This window comes from Oryzias latipes, chromosome 21, assembly GCF_053564925.1.
Source record: "Oryzias latipes strain Hd-rR chromosome 21, Olatipes_Hd-rR_3.1".
Lineage (NCBI taxonomy): Eukaryota > Metazoa > Chordata > Actinopteri > Beloniformes > Adrianichthyidae > Oryzias > Oryzias latipes.
The window spans coordinates 22,779,904-22,801,464 of NC_136257.1; the positions used below are offsets into that span (position 1 = coordinate 22,779,904).

General features: G+C 39.4%; 3 protein-coding genes across 11 annotated transcripts in view; all 3 read left to right on the forward strand.

Annotated features, from left to right (window-relative positions):
- The window catches only part of myo10l3 (myosin X, like 3), a 56,227-nt gene extending 43,837 nt beyond the window's left edge, over positions 1–12,390 (forward strand). The window contains exons 22-41 of one of the 2 annotated variants that reach the window (XM_023950642.2): positions 200–306; positions 1,624–2,055; positions 2,132–2,162; positions 2,274–3,092; positions 3,648–3,771; positions 3,862–4,105; positions 4,197–4,292; positions 4,561–4,654; positions 4,969–5,024; positions 5,115–5,257; positions 5,378–5,572; positions 5,659–5,816; positions 7,097–7,220; positions 8,538–8,835; positions 8,918–9,125; positions 9,215–9,351; positions 9,458–9,581; positions 9,685–10,140; positions 10,568–10,759; positions 10,854–12,387. In XM_023950642.2, the coding sequence (XP_023806410.1) occupies positions 200–306; positions 1,624–2,055; positions 2,132–2,162; positions 2,274–3,092; positions 3,648–3,771; positions 3,862–4,105; positions 4,197–4,292; positions 4,561–4,654; positions 4,969–5,024; positions 5,115–5,257; positions 5,378–5,572; positions 5,659–5,816; positions 7,097–7,220; positions 8,538–8,835; positions 8,918–9,125; positions 9,215–9,351; positions 9,458–9,581; positions 9,685–10,140; positions 10,568–10,759; positions 10,854–10,958 (4,143 nt within the window). In that variant the 3' untranslated portion in view covers positions 10,959–12,387. Of the gene's footprint in view, positions 1–196; positions 307–1,623; positions 2,056–2,131; positions 2,163–2,273; positions 3,093–3,647; positions 3,772–3,861; positions 4,106–4,196; positions 4,293–4,560; positions 4,655–4,968; positions 5,025–5,114; positions 5,258–5,377; positions 5,573–5,658; positions 5,817–7,096; positions 7,221–8,537; positions 8,836–8,917; positions 9,126–9,214; positions 9,352–9,457; positions 9,582–9,684; positions 10,141–10,567; positions 10,760–10,853 lie in introns of both variants that reach the window. The other variant, XM_078939957.1, reaches the window with a different exon arrangement.
- Positions 12,391–13,976: 1,586 nt separating this feature from the next.
- Positions 13,977–16,854, forward strand: pttg1ipb (PTTG1 interacting protein b). Of its 2 annotated transcripts, XM_004081716.5 has the most exons (8): positions 13,978–14,169; positions 14,458–14,513; positions 14,594–14,702; positions 14,939–15,041; positions 15,498–15,563; positions 15,664–15,710; positions 15,807–15,876; positions 16,266–16,854. In XM_004081716.5, exons 1-7 carry the CDS (start codon positions 14,067–14,069, stop codon positions 15,842–15,844), a joined length of 522 nt encoding a protein of 173 aa, XP_004081764.1. In that variant the 5' UTR covers positions 13,978–14,066; the 3' UTR covers positions 15,845–15,876; positions 16,266–16,854. The 2 variants fall into 2 exon arrangements, with proteins under 2 accessions (XP_004081763.1, XP_004081764.1); XM_004081715.5 differs by lacking the exon at positions 15,807–15,876 and having other exon boundaries at positions 13,977–14,169.
- Positions 16,855–20,107: 3,253 nt separating this feature from the next.
- Positions 20,108–21,561, forward strand: part of fmnl2a (formin-like 2a) — a 42,239-nt gene continuing 40,785 nt past the window's right edge. For all 7 annotated transcript variants that reach the window (XM_023951087.2, XM_023951086.2, XM_023951085.2 and 4 more), the window contains exon 1: positions 20,108–20,731. In XM_023951087.2, coding sequence (XP_023806855.1) covers positions 20,618–20,731 — 114 coding nt within the window. In that variant the 5' untranslated portion in view covers positions 20,108–20,617. The remainder of the gene's footprint in view (positions 20,732–21,561) is intronic.

Genomic DNA, 21,561 nt, shown 5'->3' on the forward strand with positions numbered 1-21,561 from the left:
GCTGCACCACGACTTCCTCTGCAGTGGGTAGAGTGCTGGCAACAGACAACAGGGGCCCTTCACATCTCTGTGGGCCCTCTTTTACAGCTTTACCAAGAGGAGGAACTAACCCATCCTGTTTGTCCCCCCCCCCCGTTACCCCCATCCTCCCTCTCTGTGTGTCTCTGTCCTTTCGGCTGTGGCGCTCTTCGTCCAGCAGGTGTTCCTGAAGGAGGCCCTGGAGCAAAGGCTGGAGAAAGAGAGGGAAGAGGTGCGGCGCAGGGCTGGCATGGTCATCCGTGCCCACATCCTCAGCTATGTGGCAAGGTGAGTGTGTGTGTGTGTGTGTGTGTGTGTGTGTGTGAGGGGGGGCATTGAGTGGCAGGGACAGTTGTCAGTATTTGTTTTGTTTTAGCGGTGTTCCGTGTGTACTTTGAGGTGGTGGTGGGATTAGGTGGATTTGCACATGCCTTTGCACATTTTTTTTTTTGTCTGCATGTGCGTGTCTGTTATGTGGGCTTAGATCTCTTTGAGTTGTGCAGGGGTTTGTCATTACATTCTGTGCAGCCAAGCGTTGTTCAGCTCCAGAGCCTCCTTATTGTAGTCCGGAGAGCTGTCACTCAGAAACTGGGAAGTTTGGTTCCACTGAAAATCTTGGGATTTGATGAATCATAGCTCTGACTCAAGTAAGAGAAATAAAACTGGTTTCCTTTGATATTTTATCCAGAATACTTTCTTTTTGTCGGGAAAATGAGAAACAGGTTTGAGTCAACTTTCTAGGATAACTTTTACTTTAAACCTGATAGATACTGCTTGGTCACTTTATTTTTGACACAAAAAACTTCATACAGGGATTCTTTGAGAGAGGAAAAAAAAGTCTCAGTTAGACGCAGTGCGGTCTGCAATAATTTATGTCACTCTGCTCATAAAAAGATCCTTGAGCACAAAAAGACTTTTTTGTTGCGAAATGATCAGCAGGACTTTCAGTCGATTTTCGTCAAATGGTCTTTTCAAGCTGAGCAAGTTTTATTTTCTGTATCTCCGCTCTGGCTCTCATATTGCACATTTATCATATGGAAGTTTAAACATCTGCACGCGTATTTTGTTCAACTGTTCTCCACCTGCATGCTGCCGTACTCATGGGTCCATAAAGGTTCTGTAAAAAGCTGCACAGGGGGATTTTAATAGGCTGGATGGCAAAGTTTAGGTTATCGGTTTCCTGAGCTTTGCTGAAAGCAGAGTATTGTGAAGTTTCTTAGAGACACGTGTGATTATTTTGGCATCATAACTTGCATCTGTGTCCTCTGTCTGACATTTTAAGGCTTCTGCAAAGATTTTGGGAAGACTATAGGCCAAGTTGAATGTCAGCCGTTTGTGTGGTCCCTGTGTATGTTTTAGTGCATGTGTGGGTGTTGAAGCTTAGTCACAGGGCTAAACACAGCAGCCCACACCACCACAATGGAACAACTCAAGCTCATCAGACTCTAAACATCGCACTATTCCTGATCTACAGGCTTTCTTTTTTCTTTCCTTAAACTGATGTTTACAATAACAGCACATTTGGAGCCCATATATAACTCACCAAATATGTTTGTGTTGCTGAAGAAGGTTCCCGTAAGAAATATTTACGGTTCTCGTCGTCAGGAAACAGTACAAGAGGGTTTTGTCCAGCGTCGTCACCATCCAGAAGAACTACCGCGCTCACTTCTGGAGGCGCATGTTCCTGCGCCTCCGCTTGGCCACCGTCATCCTGCAGAAGCATCGCAGGGGTCAGCTCGCCCGTTCCCTCTGTTGTCAGCTCAAGGAGGAAAAGCAAAAGCTCGAGGAGGAGAGGAGGAGAAAAGAAGAGGAAGAGGAAAGAAGGAGAGTAGAGGAGGAAAGGAGGAGGATGGAGGAGAGGAAACAACAGGAGGAGGAGGAGATGAGAAAAAGGGAAGAGGAAGAGGAAAAACAAAGGTTGTTGGCTGAGGAGCAGAGGCGGATGGAAGAGGAGCAGCGGACGAAGAAGGTGGAACAGAGGCTGCTAAAGGAAAAAGAGGAGGAACAGAAATCGGCAGCTAGAGGAGATAAAACCCGGTACTGAACTGCTTCTGGAATATCTTGCAGCCTTTTTGTTTCTTTTGTGACTAATGCGTCACTTTTTTGTGTTTAGGACCTCCTTGGTGAACGGCGCCTGTCAAAAGGTAACTCCACTTCTGCTTCTGGGGCTCACATTAAAAATGGGTCACAACTAACAAAAGTGGAGAGCTCTTACGTTTTTTTTTGACTTTCTTTTTTGCTCATTTGGTCAACAGAAGGAGCTGTCCCAGACTCTGTCAACCAACCATACATCTGATGAAGAGACGCGTCAGATGGAGGAGATTCTGCGGCTCGAGAGGGAGATCGAGCGACTGCAGAAGCAGCAGGAAGATGGTGTGTCCCTCCTTGGGGATGTCTCTCGTGAGGAGCTCCGCCAGATGAGAGATGCTGAGATCTACAGGCTGGAGAAGGAGGCCTCTCGCGTGGCAACTGAGTTCCTGGACCTGCTGGATTTTGGCGGTTTAGAACCATCGCTCTCGAGCGAAGAAAACCTCCACGACCCCACTGAATCAACAGCTCCTCTGGCTGAGGAGGAGGTGGACGAGGGTTTCCACGCTGAGGATGAGTGCATTCCTTTACCAGACTTTCCCACCCCAGCCATGGTTCCGCTTGATAAGGCTGTATTTCATAGTATTCCTCCTCCTCCACCTGCCTTTGCAGTGGGGCTAGTGGTCTCACCATCTTCAGTTGCTGGTCCTGGACCGGCAAAGGTCACCCAAGTTAACTCAAACAGACTCATTTATTCTCCTGTCCTAAAAGACTCCCAAACCCTTCCTCTTACTGTGAAAACCTACGGAGATGAGCCGCCACTCCAGAGGGCCAGCAGAGCATCAGTGATTGAACCAGCAAAGGAGGAGCAGTCCAACATGAACGTGCCAGACGCAGAGTCCGACTATGACCAGGAGGAGTTTGAGGATGCTCATGGGAGCTCAGGCGCTAGCACTAATGATGGTCATATAACAGATGAGGAGGTCCTGAGAAAATCTTCCTGCACCCAAAACAGCCTGGATTCCTTCAGAGGCAGCTCAGACTCGGTGAGAAAGCGTTTCTGAGTTGTGCAACATGGTTTACGTGGTTTGGAACAATATCCAAGGTCTAGCAGTAGAGAAGCCAGCAAATCAAGAATTAAGTTTGTTTGTAGATAAATGAAGGGGAAACTTTTGCAAATCATGCTTTTTCTTTTTTGCAACAAATTACCTCTTTAGTGTTTTTGTGCCCTTAAACGCACAGCCTCAAGACTGTCAGTTTCAATTTGCATCATTTCGAGGCTCAACCCACATCATAAAAACAATGAATCACTGTTAAAATAGTTTGTTTTGGCCCAGTTGGATGAACATCTGAAAGCAGATACTGTAAGTCGAGCACTGGGCTCAGTCCTAACGTCGTCAGATCAGCAAAAATGTCAGTGGGAAAGAAAGATGGGATGCTCACGTGTGTGTGTGGGTGGGTGCATTTAGGGATGAGGTCATGCTGAATTTGGGGCTGTGAAGCAGCAAATGAATGCAGCTGTTTTTGCTTAAGCGTATGGGTTGTTTACATAGAAGGTGACCTGTTAATGACCTGCAGAATGCTGCCGCGTTCGTTTTCAGTTTATTGACAGTGACGAGGACAATGATGGTTACGTGGACACGGACGAAGAGGTTTCAAATGGGAGAGTGCATTTGCTGAATGGCAGTGGGCCTCCATACTTCCATGGCTACCTCTACATGAAGAGTGAGCTGCTGCACCAAATCACTGCCTATCACTCGTCCACATGACCACTTAAATGTGCATTGCCTAAGTCGCAGTTTTTAACTCCTTCAGGTGGTCTGATGATCCCGTGGCGTCGTCGCTGGTGTGTGCTCAAAGACGAAACCTTCATGTGGTTTCGTGCAAAACAGGACTCCCTTAAATCTGGCTGGCTTTACAAGAAAGGAGGAGGGATGTCCACTTTGTCGCGGCGGAACTGGAAGATGCGTTGGTTTGTTTTGCGCGAGTCTAGACTGATGTACTTTGAGAACGACAGCGAAGAGAAGCTTAAAGGAACCATTGATATCTGTGCAGCCAAGTAAGACCAAAATTGAGCTTTTTCTTTTTCTAAGAAGAACATGAAATAATATAGTCCACTGATGATAGATGTGTTTTTGGTCTTCACACAGGGAGATAGTTGACAATCATGAGAAAGAAAATGCACTGAATATTGTAACTGAGGAGAGAACGTACCACATCTATGCAGAGTCCCCCGAGGATGCCAGGTACTTTATTATATTCTATCAATTCTTTCAATTATCCTTTTTTATATTTTATGTTATTATTAGCAGATTTTTTATTTATCTTATTTTTATGTTTATTTCTAACATACCTACCGGTATATTTGAAAATGCAAGCACACTGGTTGATCATTGGTTTGCCTATCTGTAAAAAACAAGAGATCAGCTGCCCCCTTGTGGTTGCTTGTGGAAGGATATGATGTGATTCTTTTTTGCTGACTTGTACTTTCTGAACTCCCTCTGACCCTTTCAGCGGTTGGTTCAATGTGCTGAGTCGGGTCCATAGCGCCAGCCCAGAGCAGCTCATGGAGATGCACCACGAACAGGCCAACCCAAAGAATGCAGTGGTTAGTGCAGTTCTACCTCACTGCCGCCTTGACTCCAGCCTCAGCTCCATTTTCCTGCAGTATAGAAACAGACAAGTCACTGATTTAGCTGAAGTAGAATGCTTTGGGATTGTAAAGGGATTAAAGTAATTTTAAGCTTAAGCATGGTGAACACAGCCCAACTTGGCTGTACAGACCTTTCGTCTCTTTGCCCCAGAACCTCTTGTTATGTTCATCAGCAGAAATCATTTCTAGTTGTTGAACACAGAAGGGGATACTGTGCAGTGGAGGAGGCAGAGAAGTCCCTTTCACAGCTTCTGTTTTTCTGTGTGCAGGGAACGCTGGATGTGGGTTTGATTGATTCTGTTTGTGCGTCGGACAACCCAGACAGGTGAGGAGTGTCGGCTGAAACGGGTCACCATCTGTTCAAAGTGCAGCAAGGACGGGAGAAAAAAACATTAGCTGTTGTTTTTGCTTTCAGACCAAACTCGTTCGTGATCATCACAGCCAACAGAGTGATCCACTGTAACACGGACACTCCGGAAGAGATGCACCACTGGATTGGCTTGCTGCAGAAATCCAAAGGAGACACCAGGGTTGACGGACAGGAGTTTCTAGTTAGAGGTAAGTTAACCCACCCTGCAGTTTTTTTTTTTTTTTTTACTTCTATTTCATTTTTTTAAAGATTATTTTTGTCTCAATTAAAACACAAATGAATGTATCAACCATTTCCTCTGAACTTAGGCTGGTTGCATAAAGAGATGAAATCCAGAGCCAAGAGCACTTCTCTGAAGCTGAAGAAGCGCTGGTTTGTCCTCACCACCAACTCACTCGACTATTACAAGTCGTCAGAGCGGAACGCAACCAAACTGGGAACACTGGTCCTCAACAGCCTCTGCTCTGTGGTGCAACCTGATGAGAAAGTCTTCAAAGACACTGGTTTGTTTTAATATGATACTCTTTTGCCATCACTGACTGTCAAGTTGGGGGAAAAAAAACTCTGTATAATTTTTTTTCAAATGAAGGTTACTGGAACATAGTTGTTCACGGGAGAAAGCACTCCTACCGACTGTACACCAAAATGCTGAATGAAGCCATGCGGTGGGCCAACGCCATACAAGGAGCCATAGACAGTAAAGTTCCCATTGAAACACCAACACAGCAACTCATCAGAGACATCAAGGTATTTCACTTTGAGCTTTTGTTGTGAATGAGTGTAATTCTATCGTGCTTATCCAAAAACATCAAGCCACATTAAGTTTATTGCATTTTTTCAAATGCATACATTTTCTGAACAAAGGCAGCTATAAAAACCACAGTTGTTATTTCTAGGGGGAACTTGCGGTCCCACAACGGCTGGATCCGAAAGTTCATATGTAATAAAAAGCAGATCATTTGCATGTTTTGAGAATTTAAAAACGAGAAGTTTAAGAAAACATGAGAACTGAGGGGCAGAATCATGTCGGATTTTCACACAAATAGCTCTCAAAGTCTCTTCAGACAGTCAAATCTGATGATCAACACACTAAAAACTCTATAGTTAAAAATAACCCCAATTTGGTTGTTTTTAACCCAACTCCAAGATTAAAATGGGGGTTACTTTAATTCAGCAAAAAAAAAAAAAAAATAACTCAGGCAAATACTGTCAGTAGGGTTCAAATGAAACCACTCTTAGCCAAAAATATTGTATTGCCCAAAAAAGTAACTCAAAACTATATCCCTACATGAATAGCCCTAGAATACGAGTAAAGGCACTGTCTGATGTGTTCATCTGCTAATTTTTATATTTTTTTACATTTAACTATATTGGCCTTCTCATGAATCAGTGCTAAATCATGTCAAATGTTCACGTTTATTGTCAGTTATCACATTTACAAAACTGAAGGTGAGTATAAATGTTCGATAAAAGTACTGATCTGGAGACTTGTTTTTTTAGAATTTCTTTGTAATTTTGGATAATATTGTGTGATAGCACATGAAGAGAACACAGCACAAGCTACTATTGATATTTGTTGTTAGTTCATTTTAACATATACTGAATAAAAAATATTAAAAAAATTTTTTTTAATAGCTTAAGTTTCAAATGATACATTTTGAGACTCATAAATCAGTCTTTAGGTGAGCAATAGCTGCTGAAACAGAAATTCTTCTTTTTCATTCACTAATGGGTATTGATTGTTACCCAAATTCTTTTCAGTCGAGCAAACCTCTGGCAAGGACACAGTCAGTAGTGAAATAAGGTACCAATTCTGAGTGCTGTGTTACTCTGTCAGCTCCAGAGCAGATATTTGCTCTTCACAGTACATTTCCCTGGATGTACTACAGTAATGATGCGTATCTTTCTGTTGTATTTTCCTTTCAACTGAAAATAAACTTTCCTCTTTCTGATCAAAGCTGTACATTTGAAAAATGTGTGCTGCTTTAGACATTTAAAGACATTTAAATGCAGTCTTCTCTGAGCAGGAGAGCAGTTTGAATGTGGAGGCTGTGGAGCAGACGTACTGGAGGAACCCCATCCTGCGATATACCCAGCATCCTTTGCACTCACCTCTTCTACCTCTGCCTTATGGAGACGTCAGTGCCCATCGTGAGTTCTTGACCAACAGTTTGAGGACAACATTTTTGTGTGAAATATTAAACTCATTAGATAATTGTGACTTGTTTTTGTTTAATGGCTCTAAAGTCAAATGATTATAAAATGTTTGTGAAAAACGTATGCTTAATTTTGTTTTTATCAATTTTAAACATTGATTTGTAAAAAATCAAAATTTAAAAAAAATTTGGACTTGGTAAAATTGTTCTATTTTGCAACTTTGTTTTTTACCACATGAAGTATTTATGCTTTTAATAAACATAACGCTCTATGGCAGTTATGTAGAGCTATTCCTCTAACCAACTATGAATCTTTTGCATTTGATTTTTTCAAGCACATTTTCTTAAATTGTCAATAGTGTGATGTTATTAGATCTAATCTACAACAGTAAATGGCGCTTTACTCTTAAAAAACCCAAAGTGCTTTACAGTCACAGTCCTTTATTTCTGGGTCAAAAAAGTAAAAGTTTTATCCTGCATTTTTGAATGATCACTGAGGTCTGACTGTCATAGCTCCTTATGTAACAGACATACATTGCTATTCCTCAGGGGCACAGTGCAGCTCATATACTACAAAGCCCTTCTATAAGGAGAAAATCAAATTCCAAGATAGCTAGTTGAAAGTTTTTTTCATTTTTTTTCCCATAAGGTCATGATTAACTTTAAAGAATGAGTTGTATTTTTTTAGAACACAAATTCTTGATCTCATTGCGTTTTTGTCAAAAGGACAGCTGGCTTGGTGGAGAGATTCGATCAACTTTCACAAGTCTAAACCTAGAATCTCGAGAAAGAAAGGTTTAAATCTAAAAGTCAGGAGGGACTGAAAAGTCAGAAAACATTCATCCCCACAAACATCTTCTCAAAGGTTTTCTGGGTAATCTCGAAGATTTTCACCTGGTTTCTGCCTCCTGAAGTTAGAACAATTCTCTTTCCAAAATCATGTTACTGCCCCAATGTCAGGAGATTACTTTATTGGATTTTAGATGTTCCAGTAAAATCTATATTCTTCTGCAACAATAAAAACCTTTTGTTGCCTTTATTCTCCAATCGAACAGGTTTTGAAATAGAAACTCAAACTGACTTCACTGGAGGCTTTGCTTTTGGGTTGCTACATTTTTCAGGAATCTTTTTTTTATTTAGTTATCTCAACTTATTGTGTTTTTCATTCTGTGTTATCTTTTTTTCTTAATCATGTTGATGAGACCTAAATATATTTAACCAAACTGGTTCAAATACCAAAATAATCAAGGATTTCTTGAAGCTGAACGATTTTCCTCTGATATTAACTTCAGTCCCTCCGTGTCTTTTTCAGTGCAAAAGGAAAAAGGCTACACGACTCTGCAAGACGAGGCTGTGAAGATCTTCAACTCACTGCAGGAGATGGAGGCTGTGTCAGACCCCGTGCCGATCATCCAGGGAATCCTACAGACCTGCCAGGACTTGAGACCATTAAGGGATGAGGTTTACTGTCAATTGATCAAACAAACCAACCACGTCCCTCACCCCAACAGCCTTGCCAACCGAGCCCACTGGCATCTCCTGACTTGCATGAGCTGCACCTTCCTCCCCAGCCGAGGCATCCTTCGCTACCTCAAATTTCACCTGAAAAGGTACACATGGGTTGTGCTCTGTCCCACCCTTAACTAAATGACAAAGAGTCGAATAAAACTCTTGTTTTTGGCTTTTCCTCAGGATTAAGGAGCTGTTCCCCGGAACAGAAATTGAAATGTTTGCCCATTTTATTGGAGAGTCTTTAAAGAAGACAAAAACCAGGGAGTTTGTTCCTTCCCAAGAAGAAATCATGGCCCTGCTGACCAGACAGGAAATGACCACCACAGTCTACTGCCATGGAGGAGGCTCCTGCAAGATCTCAATCAACTCTCACACCACCGCTGGAGAGGTGTGCCCGATGTGCTCTGCAAAGGCACCTTATCCCCCAGCAACTGGATCAAACATGATAACTGTGCATTTTAAATAATATTTGTTCAGGTGGTGGAGAAATTGATCAGAGGTCTGGCCATGGAGGACAGCAGGAACATGTTTGCGCTCTTCGAACACAAAAACACACTTGACAAAGCTGTGGAAAGTAGAGTTCTCGTCGCAGATGTTTTGGCTAAATTCGAAAGGTGTGTTTGAAATAGTTTTCTTTAAGATTGCTTGGAAGATATCCTACTGTTCTAATGTCAGACGTGAACAGATGCATAAGTATAAGATTTATTGCTTCCTCCTCAGACTCGCTGGCAGCGAGGAAGCTCGTGACGACGGCAGATGGAAACTGTATTTCAAACTCTACTGTTTCCTGGATGTGGAAAGCATGCCGAAGGAAGGGGTGGAGTTTGCGTTCATGTTTGAGCAAGTATGTCAATCTGATCATATTGTGTTTTATCGGGATGTTTTGCATTATTTTATTTTTAATAAAAATGTTATTTTTTTTTTGTATTTGCTGACTTTTCTGTCAGGCCCATGAGAGTTTAATTCGTGGTCACTTCCCCGGACGGGAGGAGACCCTCCAGCACCTCGCTTCCCTGCGCTTGCAGTTCCTGTACGGAGACAAAACTCGGGCTGCATGGAGTCTGGAGAGCGTCTACCCTGTGGGTCGCCTGCGCAGTCGGATTGTACAGTTTACTAAGGTGGGCGGGGCTTCGGGATCAGGCCAAACTCTGGAGCGCAGGAGAACCAGCTTCCTGGATGGGACTCTGCGACGGGGACTGAAAACCGGCTCCATGAAGAAGCAGCGCATGGAGGAGGAGCAGATGTTGGAGATGTGGGTGAAAGAGGAGATGTCTGCCACCAGGGCAAGCATCACAGAAAAGTGGTCCCGCCTGCTTAATCTGGACCAGCACCAGGCCATGGTCAAATACATGACCATCATTAAGGAATGGCCTGGATATGGCTCTACGCTCTTTGATGTTGAGGTACGGCTTTCTTGTACTGGGACATCAGGCGGATTTTGTTTTCACAGATGTTCAGTCTAGACACTGGAACTGCTGACTCTGTCTGTGAAAAACTCATTATACCATCTAACAGGCTGTAACTGGATTATTCAAGTGGTGGAAAGTATGTTATGAAACCTCTTTAAAAAAGTTAGACCTTATATATCCAGAAAACCCTTGAATATTCCATTTAAAGAAAATCTAAACTAAAAATGCTGCTTTTGTTTCTTTGCTTATCCCTTTATGAGATTCTAGGGCCCAATGAATTATCATTTGCCATATGTTTGCATTGGAAATTTGGTCAAAATCCCTCTGTTGCACCCTTAACACGAGTGCTATAGACTTGTCCCAAGAAAAGTTGCCCGATCCATCTGTGTTAAAACTTTCTTTTTCTTTTTCTGTGTGACAGTGCAAAGAGGGAGGTTTCCCCCATGATCTGTGGCTGAGTGTAAGCGCAGAGAACGTGTCTGTCTACAAAAGAGGAGAGTCAAAGCCTTTGGAGACCTTCCCATATGAACACATCATTTTCTTCGGTGCCCCACAGCCCTGCACCTACAAGATCACAGTGGATGAGAGAGAAATGTTTTTCGACACACCAGAGGTACATTTCTCTTCTTCTTTAAAGTTTTGCATTTTCTAACAAAATTGCATAAAAGCAGATGAATGTAAATGTGATTTCATCTTTATATTGGCAGGTGGCTGAGATTACAAAAATCATGAAAGCCTATATAAACATGATTGTAAAGAAGCGCTGCAGTGTTAAGTCTGTGTCCAGTTATGGAACCAACTGGATCAGGTGATTTATAGGACGAGACCACAACCATGCACCTAACAGACAACACACCCCGTGTTGACAGGTGATAAAAGGAACAAATTCTGGATCCGTTTCTGACACTTGGACTATGTGACAACAAATAGTATTTCCATCCAGAGAGAAAATGTTAAGACAATTTAAAAACTGTTCTTTTTGATGCAAGAATGTTTGGCCATCTGCATCTCACAAGTTTTGCTTTTGTTCATGCAGTCTTGAACCTTGTTCCTTGCTATTTTCAGTTGCACTGGTATTTCTTTTCACAGTACTTGAATGGTAATCTTGATATCATCTTAAAGATTATATTAACAGAGCTGTTTTATCCATGACTACAGAACCTACATTTCTAACAACCTAGAGGAATTCTCTGGATTTTGCGTCTAAGAAAACTATGATTCCCTTTATTTTAGTGGTTTTCTTTACTAACAGTGGCCCATCATGACAAATTTCTCTTAAAAGGAGATTCCCTCAGGCTTAGTGAATATAATAAGAAAAAAAAGAGTCCCTCTTGCCTTACGTAACGTCTTAGAAAGCTAATGTGTTTTTAGCGAAGATATGGAAGCAGATGTGCGGTGCTTTAAAATTGTGCCACATGTTCACACATATTGTATAAATCATTACATAAAACTTCCAAATAATTTAAAGTAATACTACAAAACAATATTTTGAGATCATCTGTTGCATCACTGAAGATGCACAGGTGATAAACTCCATCCAGAAAAGTCTAAATGTTTTTTTTTTACCCCATTAATCTGTAAATCGTGTTCCCAGATGTGCTTTCAATTTTAAGCATCTCATTAGATTTGAAATTGTTTATTTCTAATTTTTTTTATGCTAGCAATCTGGCAAAGGGGGAGTGGGCTATTTATTTGTGAAAGAACTGAATGAACATGAGAAACTTCCTGCAATATATTGTTAGTTTTCTTCTTCTTTTGGGACAGAAATCTACATGATTCAAAGAATTATAAGCTTTTCATAACCAACTATTCATAATGTCAATTTCATGGCGTTCTGTGGCTTCTTTGACTGTTATAAGTATTAAAAAATCTGGGGTGTGCAGTTCTCAGCTCTCATCTTCCTCAATTTGTGTTACTTAACAGAAAATGCTACCTGTCCTGCAGGTCAACGTAAACAGGAATCAAACCATGCCAGCCAATCTCCTTCATGACCTCCATATGATTTCATCATAAATAGCTTAGTAATTACCTCACATTATAAATCTTCCATTGCGTAACCATTTTTCTTACTTAGGCGCTCTGGTTAGCTGCCGGCGGCCACACCAGATTCTGAGCTTGCCAATGATGACGACTGTATTTCTCAGATTTGTGACTGTTTTGAAAAAGAAAAAGAAAAAAGACCTTGAAAATGTTTTATATCAGAATTTTAAAATGCTTTAATAAATTATTCTAAATGAAAAACAATCTGTGTTTGTGTCATGCTTTATTTAATATTCTGTATGCTGCGCAATTTTTCTATTTCTGTTCTTGTTTAAAGGTGTGGCAAGAACATAATGATGCAGAGGTTATAGTTTTTAGATCAGGGGTGGGCAAACTACAGCCCGGGGGCCACATGCAGCCTGTTAAACTGTTTATTCTGACCCTCAAAATGAATTACAGTAAATTGATAATCCTTATTAATGTTTTATTGGCGCACTATAAAGACATTGACCTTTATTTTGGTGCATAAAGTTATTTTTGCATTTACATGGTGTTGGAAGATTTGTTGTTTTTTTTAAGTTCACGTGTGCTTTCAAAGTCAGATGGTCATTTTTCCAATTATTCCAACACGACATGAATGCAGCGCTTGTCTAATTTGCATTTTTCCCTAAGGGACAATTGTCACTGAAATGAGAACAAAAGCCACAATTTTGAAATAAGAACTCCCAAATTTTCTGTTTTAAAATATATTCATTCAATTTCAATCAAAGAGGCCCTTCTGTCAAATTTTAGAACTCTTTGTGACCCACGAGTCAAATAATTTGTCCACCCCTTAGAGCACGGCTACATTAAATGGGTTAACTTATTGATCATTCTTTAACTTTTATATTAAAGTCCTTTCGTTATCAACTTTTGATCAAAGTTTTTCAAGGCTATATCCTAAAGGACTTTTGTTAAATAAACAATAGCAGTGGTAGCTTTATGATCAATTGTCAAAAACAGCTTATAAATAGAGATTTTTGGACTTGTCCTTGATGTCATTCTCTCTTATTGCCTACATTATAATAATATAATATAAATATATATATAATATAAACAAAAGTAATGTAGTTGTCCTCTGAGACCAACGTATTTGCAGTTGCAGGTATTTAGCCTAAAATACTACAATAATACCAGTTCTAATGTTAAAATATAGTTACTAGAATGCAGTTGTAGTCCAACTATAATAACATCCGGTTTTTAAACTTGAATTTCAGAAAATATTACTGCGTACTTGGATTAGAGCATTTGTAACACTTTACATGCTCCTTTATATGAGTTCAAGAGAAACAGAAGAAAGTACAATGATTTCAAAAAACTAAAAAGAAACAGACAGGGAAAATATTTGCCTGCCCATATTTTAAAAGTAATAAAACTTGAAATATACAGACTACAAGTTCAATTGTCCACCTGCACAATCTAACTTCCTCCAAATTTTGGGGTCCGTAAATATGACATCAAAAATAAAGAAGTGGGCAGTCTTTATATTTGTTTATTCACCCACAATTTTCAACTTTCATGCCTTTCATGGTTTTAAGGTTGTTGTTTTTTTAGAATTTAAGGTTGTTGTTTTTTTAGAAGTCATCTGTTTTTCTAAAACAAATTCTAAGTAGAAAGGAAAAAAAAAAGAAAACTAAAATTATTCGGTTATATTTTACCTATTATGAACTATTTAGAAGTACTTTAAAAAAGTATTTTAAATAAGATTTTGAAGACTAACCCAAACAGTATTTAATTGGATGTTTTAGAAAATGTTTTTTTCGGTCATAATAAAGTCTTTCTTGTAACTCCAACGTCGGGGGCTCGTGACGTCACTCCTGGTAAAGCGGAGATCCAGCCTTCATTGGTCTCTCCTCGTGGACGTTTTCTTCAAGCAGTTGTGCGTGATAACTCGCTCCGCTATGTCCAGACTCCACACATTCTCTGTTTTGGCCATTATTCTTTTATCCCATGTCGTCGTCCACACGGCGGAGGAGCAGACCCCGACTCCTTCTCCCGCTCCGGGTAAGTTTCAGCGGCGCGCGGCCACAGATCTGATCAGGAGTTTGTCACATGACATCAGCTGCCACCAAAATAAAAGCCAAAATAATCAACCCTAACGTGATGTTTGCCTCTTTAACCTTTTAAATTGACATGTTGTCGCACTGAAAATTTGTTTTACACTTATTTTAATTTTGTAAACACGGTGTGCAACGAAAGAATGTAGATTTAATTTCATTATAAGAGGAAAACTTTTACTTTTCAAATCTTTACATCCTGTTCTCCCTATATGACTTCATTTAATAATTCCAGTTCCTTGTAGCCTGAAATCCAACACCAGCTGTGAGGAATGTCTACACAATGTGGCAGTAAGTTTCCAGAAGTCTCATTAAGTCATTAATGCATTGAGATAAAGAAAAAAATAATATTTTTCATCCTTTTGCTGCAGTGTTTGTGGTGCATCCCTACCAATGCATGCATCGAGTACCCGGTGAAGAACATCTTGCCCCCCAGCAGTGTTTGCCAGCTGAATGATGCTCGATGGGGGAAGTGCTGGCGTAAGACCTACAAAATGACCAGACTTTTAGTTGTATACGTACTCAGAGTTTACAGGAAAATCTACTCTAAAAGTTGCAATAATGAAGAAAATGTTGAGCTTTTACAATGGGATGAGGCGTAATATTGAACGAGAAAGTTCCTTGACTGAATAACAGAAAAAAAACAAAAGGTTAAGGATTTTTGCATCCAAAGTTGATGTGTCAGCTGGACATTTTCTCCTCTTTTTGTTTAACAGTCAACTTCCAGGTTCTGATCATCACAGTGTCTGTGTTCGCTGGTGTCATCATCATTGCTGTTATTGTTTGCTGCTGCTGTTGCTGCAAGTGTGATAGAATCGGGTAAGCACCGAGTCACATGAAAAGCTGCAATGGAAATCTGGTTTGGGCATTGAGACGAGAAGAGGAGGAGTAGGAGTAGGAGGGCAAACAATGGGTTATTATTCTGTAAGCTGATACCGCTATCTCCAAAGACAGACTGGAGTTGGGCTTTGAATAGAACCTTCTATTTGAATGTCTTTTAAGATGAGTCTCTGAATAAAATACTTTATTCTTAACTAAGTTTAAACAGACATGAATTTATACACACCTTATTATTGTTAAATATAGACTTTGAAAGCGTTTTCATCATAAAAAACAAGCTTGTGAGGCAATAAGCTTGACTGGGAGGAACAGTCAAAGGTCTGAAAAAAGTTGTTGACACATAGTTCTAACTTTCAGTTCCTTATTATCTGTGGAGGCCTTTATAAACTAAATCATTACTGGGATGAATATTTAAAACCCAATCTTATTTTGTAGGAACAGGAGAGAAGATGCACGAGTGGAGAAACAGAACCGAGCAAGGAAGGAAAACAAGAAAGCCAGGTATGGTGTTGAATTCTGTAAATGACTGCTAGGTGTCCCATTAAACTTTTTAATAACTGTTTTCTCTGCCTTTTATTTGTTTTCCTCTTGTCATCCTTAGGAGATCAGACATGCAGATGAGACATGATGAAATCAGAAAGAAATACGGTAAGCTCTGAGCATCTACATGTGTGATCAAATCTCTACTGTACATTTGAAATGATGAGAGATGGTTGTTTGACTGTGGCTGTTCTACTCACACAGTCATGAAACATAAAGAAAAGGGAAAGCCGTGGATGTGATAGACAAGATAAAGGGAATAAAATCTGATCAGGTGAAACAGAATGAAGTAACCAACAGCAAAAGAGCAACATAGACTAAAACAATTAAAAACAAAAACTTTGATTTAAACCTTAATTAACACCAAATCTGTATTTGCTGCCATCTACTGGCAAGAAAGTGTAACTGTTATACTCCTGGAACCCTTGTGCTATCTTGTGAGGTTCACAAATCATTGAAGAAAAAAGGTTCAGCGCACTGTCTAGTGGGTCTAGATGACCCAACTCCCACTGTTAAAGTGCCCAGGATAGCACAAGGGTTAACTCATTTAACCCATATAATAAACAGTCTAACTATAGAAAAAAAACTAAACCATATTTATTTATATTTTTAGCTGTTATTTGTGCATTTCACTCATCTTGACACGTTTTCTGCTCTTTTCAGGCCTGGCCAAGAATAATCCATATTCTCGTATGAACGAAGACTAAGAAGAATCTGAGTGAGGATTTGCCAAGTTGATCTTACTTCAAACAAAAGACTAAAAGTATATCTTAAAACGCACTGAAATGATCTGGACTGATTTTCAGATTGAAAGAGACATGTTTCTTTTCTTATAGTGAATGCAGCCATTATTTGGGGAGGTCGTAAACATTTTCTAAGGCTTTAGTATAAAAGATGCTTTTTTTTTCAACTAATTTGGCCTTTCTCTCTTGATATCTAAGTCTAAGCAGATCATTAGTTTTGACAAGCAGTCTTTCCTGTAGTATTTTGCACAAATAGTAGTAACATGGAAGATTTTCTTTAATCACTTTTCATAAATTAAAATTTCTTTTGTAAATGTCTGTCCAAAGTAAAAAAAAATTTCTTTACATGATTTACAAAACAGATTTCACATTTTCAATAAGTTTATTAAATGTAGGTTTTACAATATATAACTTTTAGAAAATAAATTTTCAGTTTGAATCTTTGTAAAACAATTTCAATGGGAAAAAAAAGAAATGAATAAAAATATTCCAGTGTGATTTGAAAAACATATATTTGTTTGTCTTTTATGATCTATGGAAGGCTGGGTAGCAACAAGGTTTATAGTTATTACATGAAATACTGATTTAAAGTCTTAATTCTTGTTTTTGAAGATAGATTTCCAGGGCCACCAGATTAAATTTATGGATGGGTTTGCTAAGGGGCACTATAACCTTTCAGTGTCTTTATAGTGTCGTGGATAAAAAAAAAAAAGAAGTATGGAACTAGAAAAAGCCAAAGGTTTATTGTGGATATTGATTGTTGAAAACATAATGTTGCAAAACATATTTTAAACTAAATAAAGTTAACCTTTTTTGGACCTGGGCCAATATGGCTCATGGCAATCAAACTATTATATGTGATCTGTTTGGAAAGTAATTTTCTCAGTCGCTTTAGTACCATTCTCAGATCAGAATGAAATTCCCAAAATGTGACAAACATATTTCGCTGCATTGCAAGAGAGGATATTCGCTGTGATGTGGATGAGAATTTGTGGCCTAACATACAGGAACGACAAGAGGTGTAGGAAGACCACACCAATTCCTACTGCACTGCCTGTACTGTTGTACAGAGTATTGTCCTATCTTTTTTTTCCCTTTGTGTTACTGTTTGCAGTGGGTTTTTTCTATGTTGGTATGACATGGTCTGTCAACAAATTACAATATGAACAATAAAAGTGTAAATGTGAATCTTGTCCAGTCTCTTGCAATCAAACAAAAAAGGTGTAACTTACATTTGACAATAATTGTCATCAAAACTTTAACCATAGTTTACATCAGAACGTCCCTCTAAAGTACAGTTATATTGACAACACGACTAAGTAATTTGACTTTCTTGTTCGTAGACAATGACACAAGGACTTGACATTCTGATGGCACTGACATGTTCAATGACATAAAGACTTAGTTTTGAGAGATGAACTAAAGATTTTGACCAAGTTACAGGCTTTTGCAAGAAATCCATAGTGTTTTGCTGTTTGTCAAAATTGTTTTGAGAAATGCACACACGTATTTGCAAACTTCAATTCTGATCCGAGAATTGTACTAAAGCGACTGAGAAAAACTGTAATCTGAAGTCATGTGAAAACCTTAGGAAAAGTTGTGAAAGTAGCAGATAAATTAAACGTCCACTAGGGGGCACACTTGTTTTCAAAGAAAGACTCCTAGGCTTTCCTGCTGAATCTCCTGTCCTCTTGCTGTAGGATTCTTCAGCACTAATAAGAGGAAAACAAAGAGACATTTGTTGCTTCTCTAAAGCTCGAAGGCTCAAAACCTCCGCAAACTTATTTAAAGTATCTCGATTTCACAGATGTTTCTTACTGAGCATCCACTTGAACTCCCTCTGAGGCTCCTTACACACTGCTCTCATTCTGTTGCCTTTATTTTTGGCATGCCTTTTGCATTTTATATTGCCTTGTGGAGAAATAAAAACTTACTCATAACTCCCAAGATTGCTGGTAAATGCAGCTGCGAGGTGTCCTCCTGTCCGCCTCGGCACACGCAACCTTCTAAATGCTCAGTGGAACATGGAGGTGTTTTAATGTTATGACAAGTGATTACAAACTTCTATACAATCTGTCTTGATTTGACTTAGTATAGAACTAAAGACACATCTGAGAACAATAAACACGTGAATGGGTGAAAAAAAAAAAACTTTAATTCGTTCAAAAGGGTTCATATTATTATCTTCTTTTACATTTTTAAAATCAGAAGTGATTCAATGGATTTAAAACACAACTTCATTTGTTTGCCGCCGTGGTCACAAGAAGAACATTGTATGAATGGTATTGTTTTACAGCATGGTCCCTCTCCGGCCTGTCATGTGCTGGTCACGGCAGAGAGATGAATTCAGCTGGAAACTAAAGAGGAGAGCATTTATGCTTTACAACTTGATTTTATAGTCAAAGATGGAAAATGTGTTAAAATTGTAAGTCAATATTTGCATATTTTTGTATCACTTTAACTTTGAACACTTTTTGATCACAGAACAATCACGTTCCAGGTGTGCTGTTTTTTGTCTGGTTATTTTAGATCTTCTTTTTGACTTCCCCCCCTTATTTTCAAAGCTTTTCTGATTAATTTGAGACCAAATCCTCAAGTAAGCATTTTTATATTAAATAATTAATGATCATTATGCATGTTTACAACAGAAAAGCATATCTTTACAACGTATGCAACACAAGGGGAAGACGACTTTAATGTAACTGACCTAAGTCAGCATTTCTAGTACTGAGTTTGTCGTATCATTGGGCCTCATATGTGACAGTAAGTTCTGGGGAATCATTCCAGCAGCCTGAGTGAGATCCACTGTTGGTGTGGAGAACCGCCTCCACAACTGGTGATGCTGATGTCAGTCCCTCGCATTGGAAGCACCCTTCAAAAGACTACATTCTGGATTTGCTTGAACGGCAAATGCAAACCATCAAAAGATTTACAAATTTGATTAACTCTTGACCCCAAAAATCCAAAATTGGAAGCAATGGCTGGAGACAGAACAGATGAATATATAAAATACATGTCCTATTTGTTATCATAAAAGTTATTTGTAACATTCACTATACACCCTCATATTCATGTTCACCTGTAGGCTAAGTACATCTGAAAACACTCTTTTCTTGTCCATAAGTAGACTAATATAGTCTACTTACAATCTGATATATAGAAACACTGGAAGAGCTGCCTTTTTATCTGTTCTATTAGCTAACTTTTATGCTGTGCTTTTCACGACTTTACTCTGTCATTTTATTTATTGTACTTTTTTGAATACTTTTATTTCTCGCTCTAGAATAATTGTACTTTTTAATGATAGTTTATGCTTTTTATGATTGATTGGACTATGAGTCTCGAAATCAATCAATCAATCAATCAATCAATCAATCAATCAATCAATCAATCAATCAATCAATCAATCAATCACACTGATCAAGCAAATGCCTATTTTAAAAAGTAAAAAGTACACAAAACATTGTTAAGCGTACATCTAAGTATGCTAATACTTTTGAATGAATCAATGGAGTTGGGCTTTGAAGAAATAAATAATCGTCCAAAAAGGTTATTTCTTTAATTTATTATTTATTGGGAATGTTTTTTAAACTAAATCAAATCAATATTTATTTCAGTAGCACTTTTCATACATAATAGCACAAAGTACCCAAAAAACAAAAATTCCCCCTTAACCCGAGGAGGGGAAAAAGTTTACAAAAATGAAAAGTCCTGTGAGGCCCCTGAAAGTTGACTCCAACTACCACAATGCAACAGTGCGTCTCCTAGCTACGGCTTCGGGAGCTACGCCCCAAGAAAAAGTGGGAGGCTTGCCCCGAAGAGGGCTCATTGTAGAGATGATAGTGTTCGAACCCCCCTTAACAGGCTGGTTAGCAGTGACGGGATTAAAAAAGTCAGCTTTGCTCAGTCTCCGCCAGCCAGAAAATAGGTTTCCGTCCGCGTGAATCATGCCCGTCGTCTCCTCCGCCGGCAGGGAGTGGAGGCAAAATTGTGCAAGATACGGATAGCAGCGCGTAGAGGTCCGCGCGGATCGAGTCACGCTTTAGGTCTCCTCCTTCAGTCCTTGTGCCGTGAAAATGTCTCATCAGGGTCTCCGCCGCAGCTCGGACCTACTTCTGCCCCCCTCACATGTGTTTTAAATCGAAGAAGAAGAAGACGTGACCTGAACCTGACGAGAGCTGAAACAACCAAAGAGCTCGCGGAACTCTCTCAACAGTCGCCGCGCGGAGATTTTTTCTTCAAGAGGGAAAAGTTGTAGCGTAAGGAGAAAACATGGGGAACGCAGGGAGCATGGACCAGACCACTTACTTCAAGGGCCACGGCGTGCCAACCAAACTGCCCATGCCTGAGTCAGGTGAACTGGAGGAGAGGTTCGCCATCGTTTTGGTAAGAACATGCGAATCCAAAAGTTTGGGCTTTGTTTCCCAGCATGCTCCAGCGTCCTGGGACAGAACAGCTGACTTCTTCTCTTTGTTGTACCTAAGAAAAACCTTCTAACTAAAATGAACATGGTCAAATTAAATTCAAATACTTTTTAATGTTTTTTTTTTTTTTTACTTAAAAAGTTTCTAACTTTAAAATACAGAACTGTTTTTGACTGCCCTCAACTTTTGCTTTTTTTGTCCTAAAATCTCAACATGCTAGAAGATTTAAGTTCCATCCTAAATGACAACCTAATTAGTCAAACTTGGATTTCAGATGTTGCTTCTGTTGAAGTTGTAATCACTCCTGTGTCATCGTGAAGTGTCAACATATTCAGCAGGATTTATGATTGTAGATTGAGAGTTAACCTGTGTCTGAAAAGTCAGGATGGAGACAGTTTGGGAACAAATCTGATTAGTTTTGATTGGCCTCAAAAATTCGTTGGGATTGATTGCTCTTTTGCTATTATTTGATGCAGTTTGGTTGCTTCAGCTACCTTTTTTTGTTTGGTAGCTGTGCAGTTGTCTTCCGGCTTGCTGCTCTGTAAATACAAACCTGCACAGAAGGACTGTGAAGTGAAATATGAGAGCTGGCACAAAGTGGGTCAGACTGTGATTCTAGCCTGGCTCAGTCAGTGCTCTCAAACATTAGCTGCTCAGGCAACAGATTTGACTTGGGCATGTTAGATATATTGCTGTTTGATTTTTGTACATTTGCAAACATTATTTTTTTTTCTTCCTTTTTTTCTGTTTCGGTGAAAAATATTTTAGCGAGAAAGGAGAATAGAAAATCTT

What these genes read in the sequence shown, in the direction of transcription:
- pttg1ipb (XM_004081715.5), top strand. Translation starts at nt 14,067, where the DNA reads ATGTCCAGACTCCACACATTCTCTGTTTTGGCCATTATTCTTTTATCC. An exon ending in TCGATGGGGGAAGTGCTGGC is followed by an intron (nt 14,703 to 14,938) that starts GTAAGACCTACA and finishes TTTGTTTAACAG; the next exon opens with TCAACTTCCAGGTTCTGATC. An exon ending in AAGGAAAACAAGAAAGCCAG is followed by an intron (nt 15,564 to 15,663) that starts GTATGGTGTTGA and finishes TGTCATCCTTAG; the next exon opens with GAGATCAGACATGCAGATGA.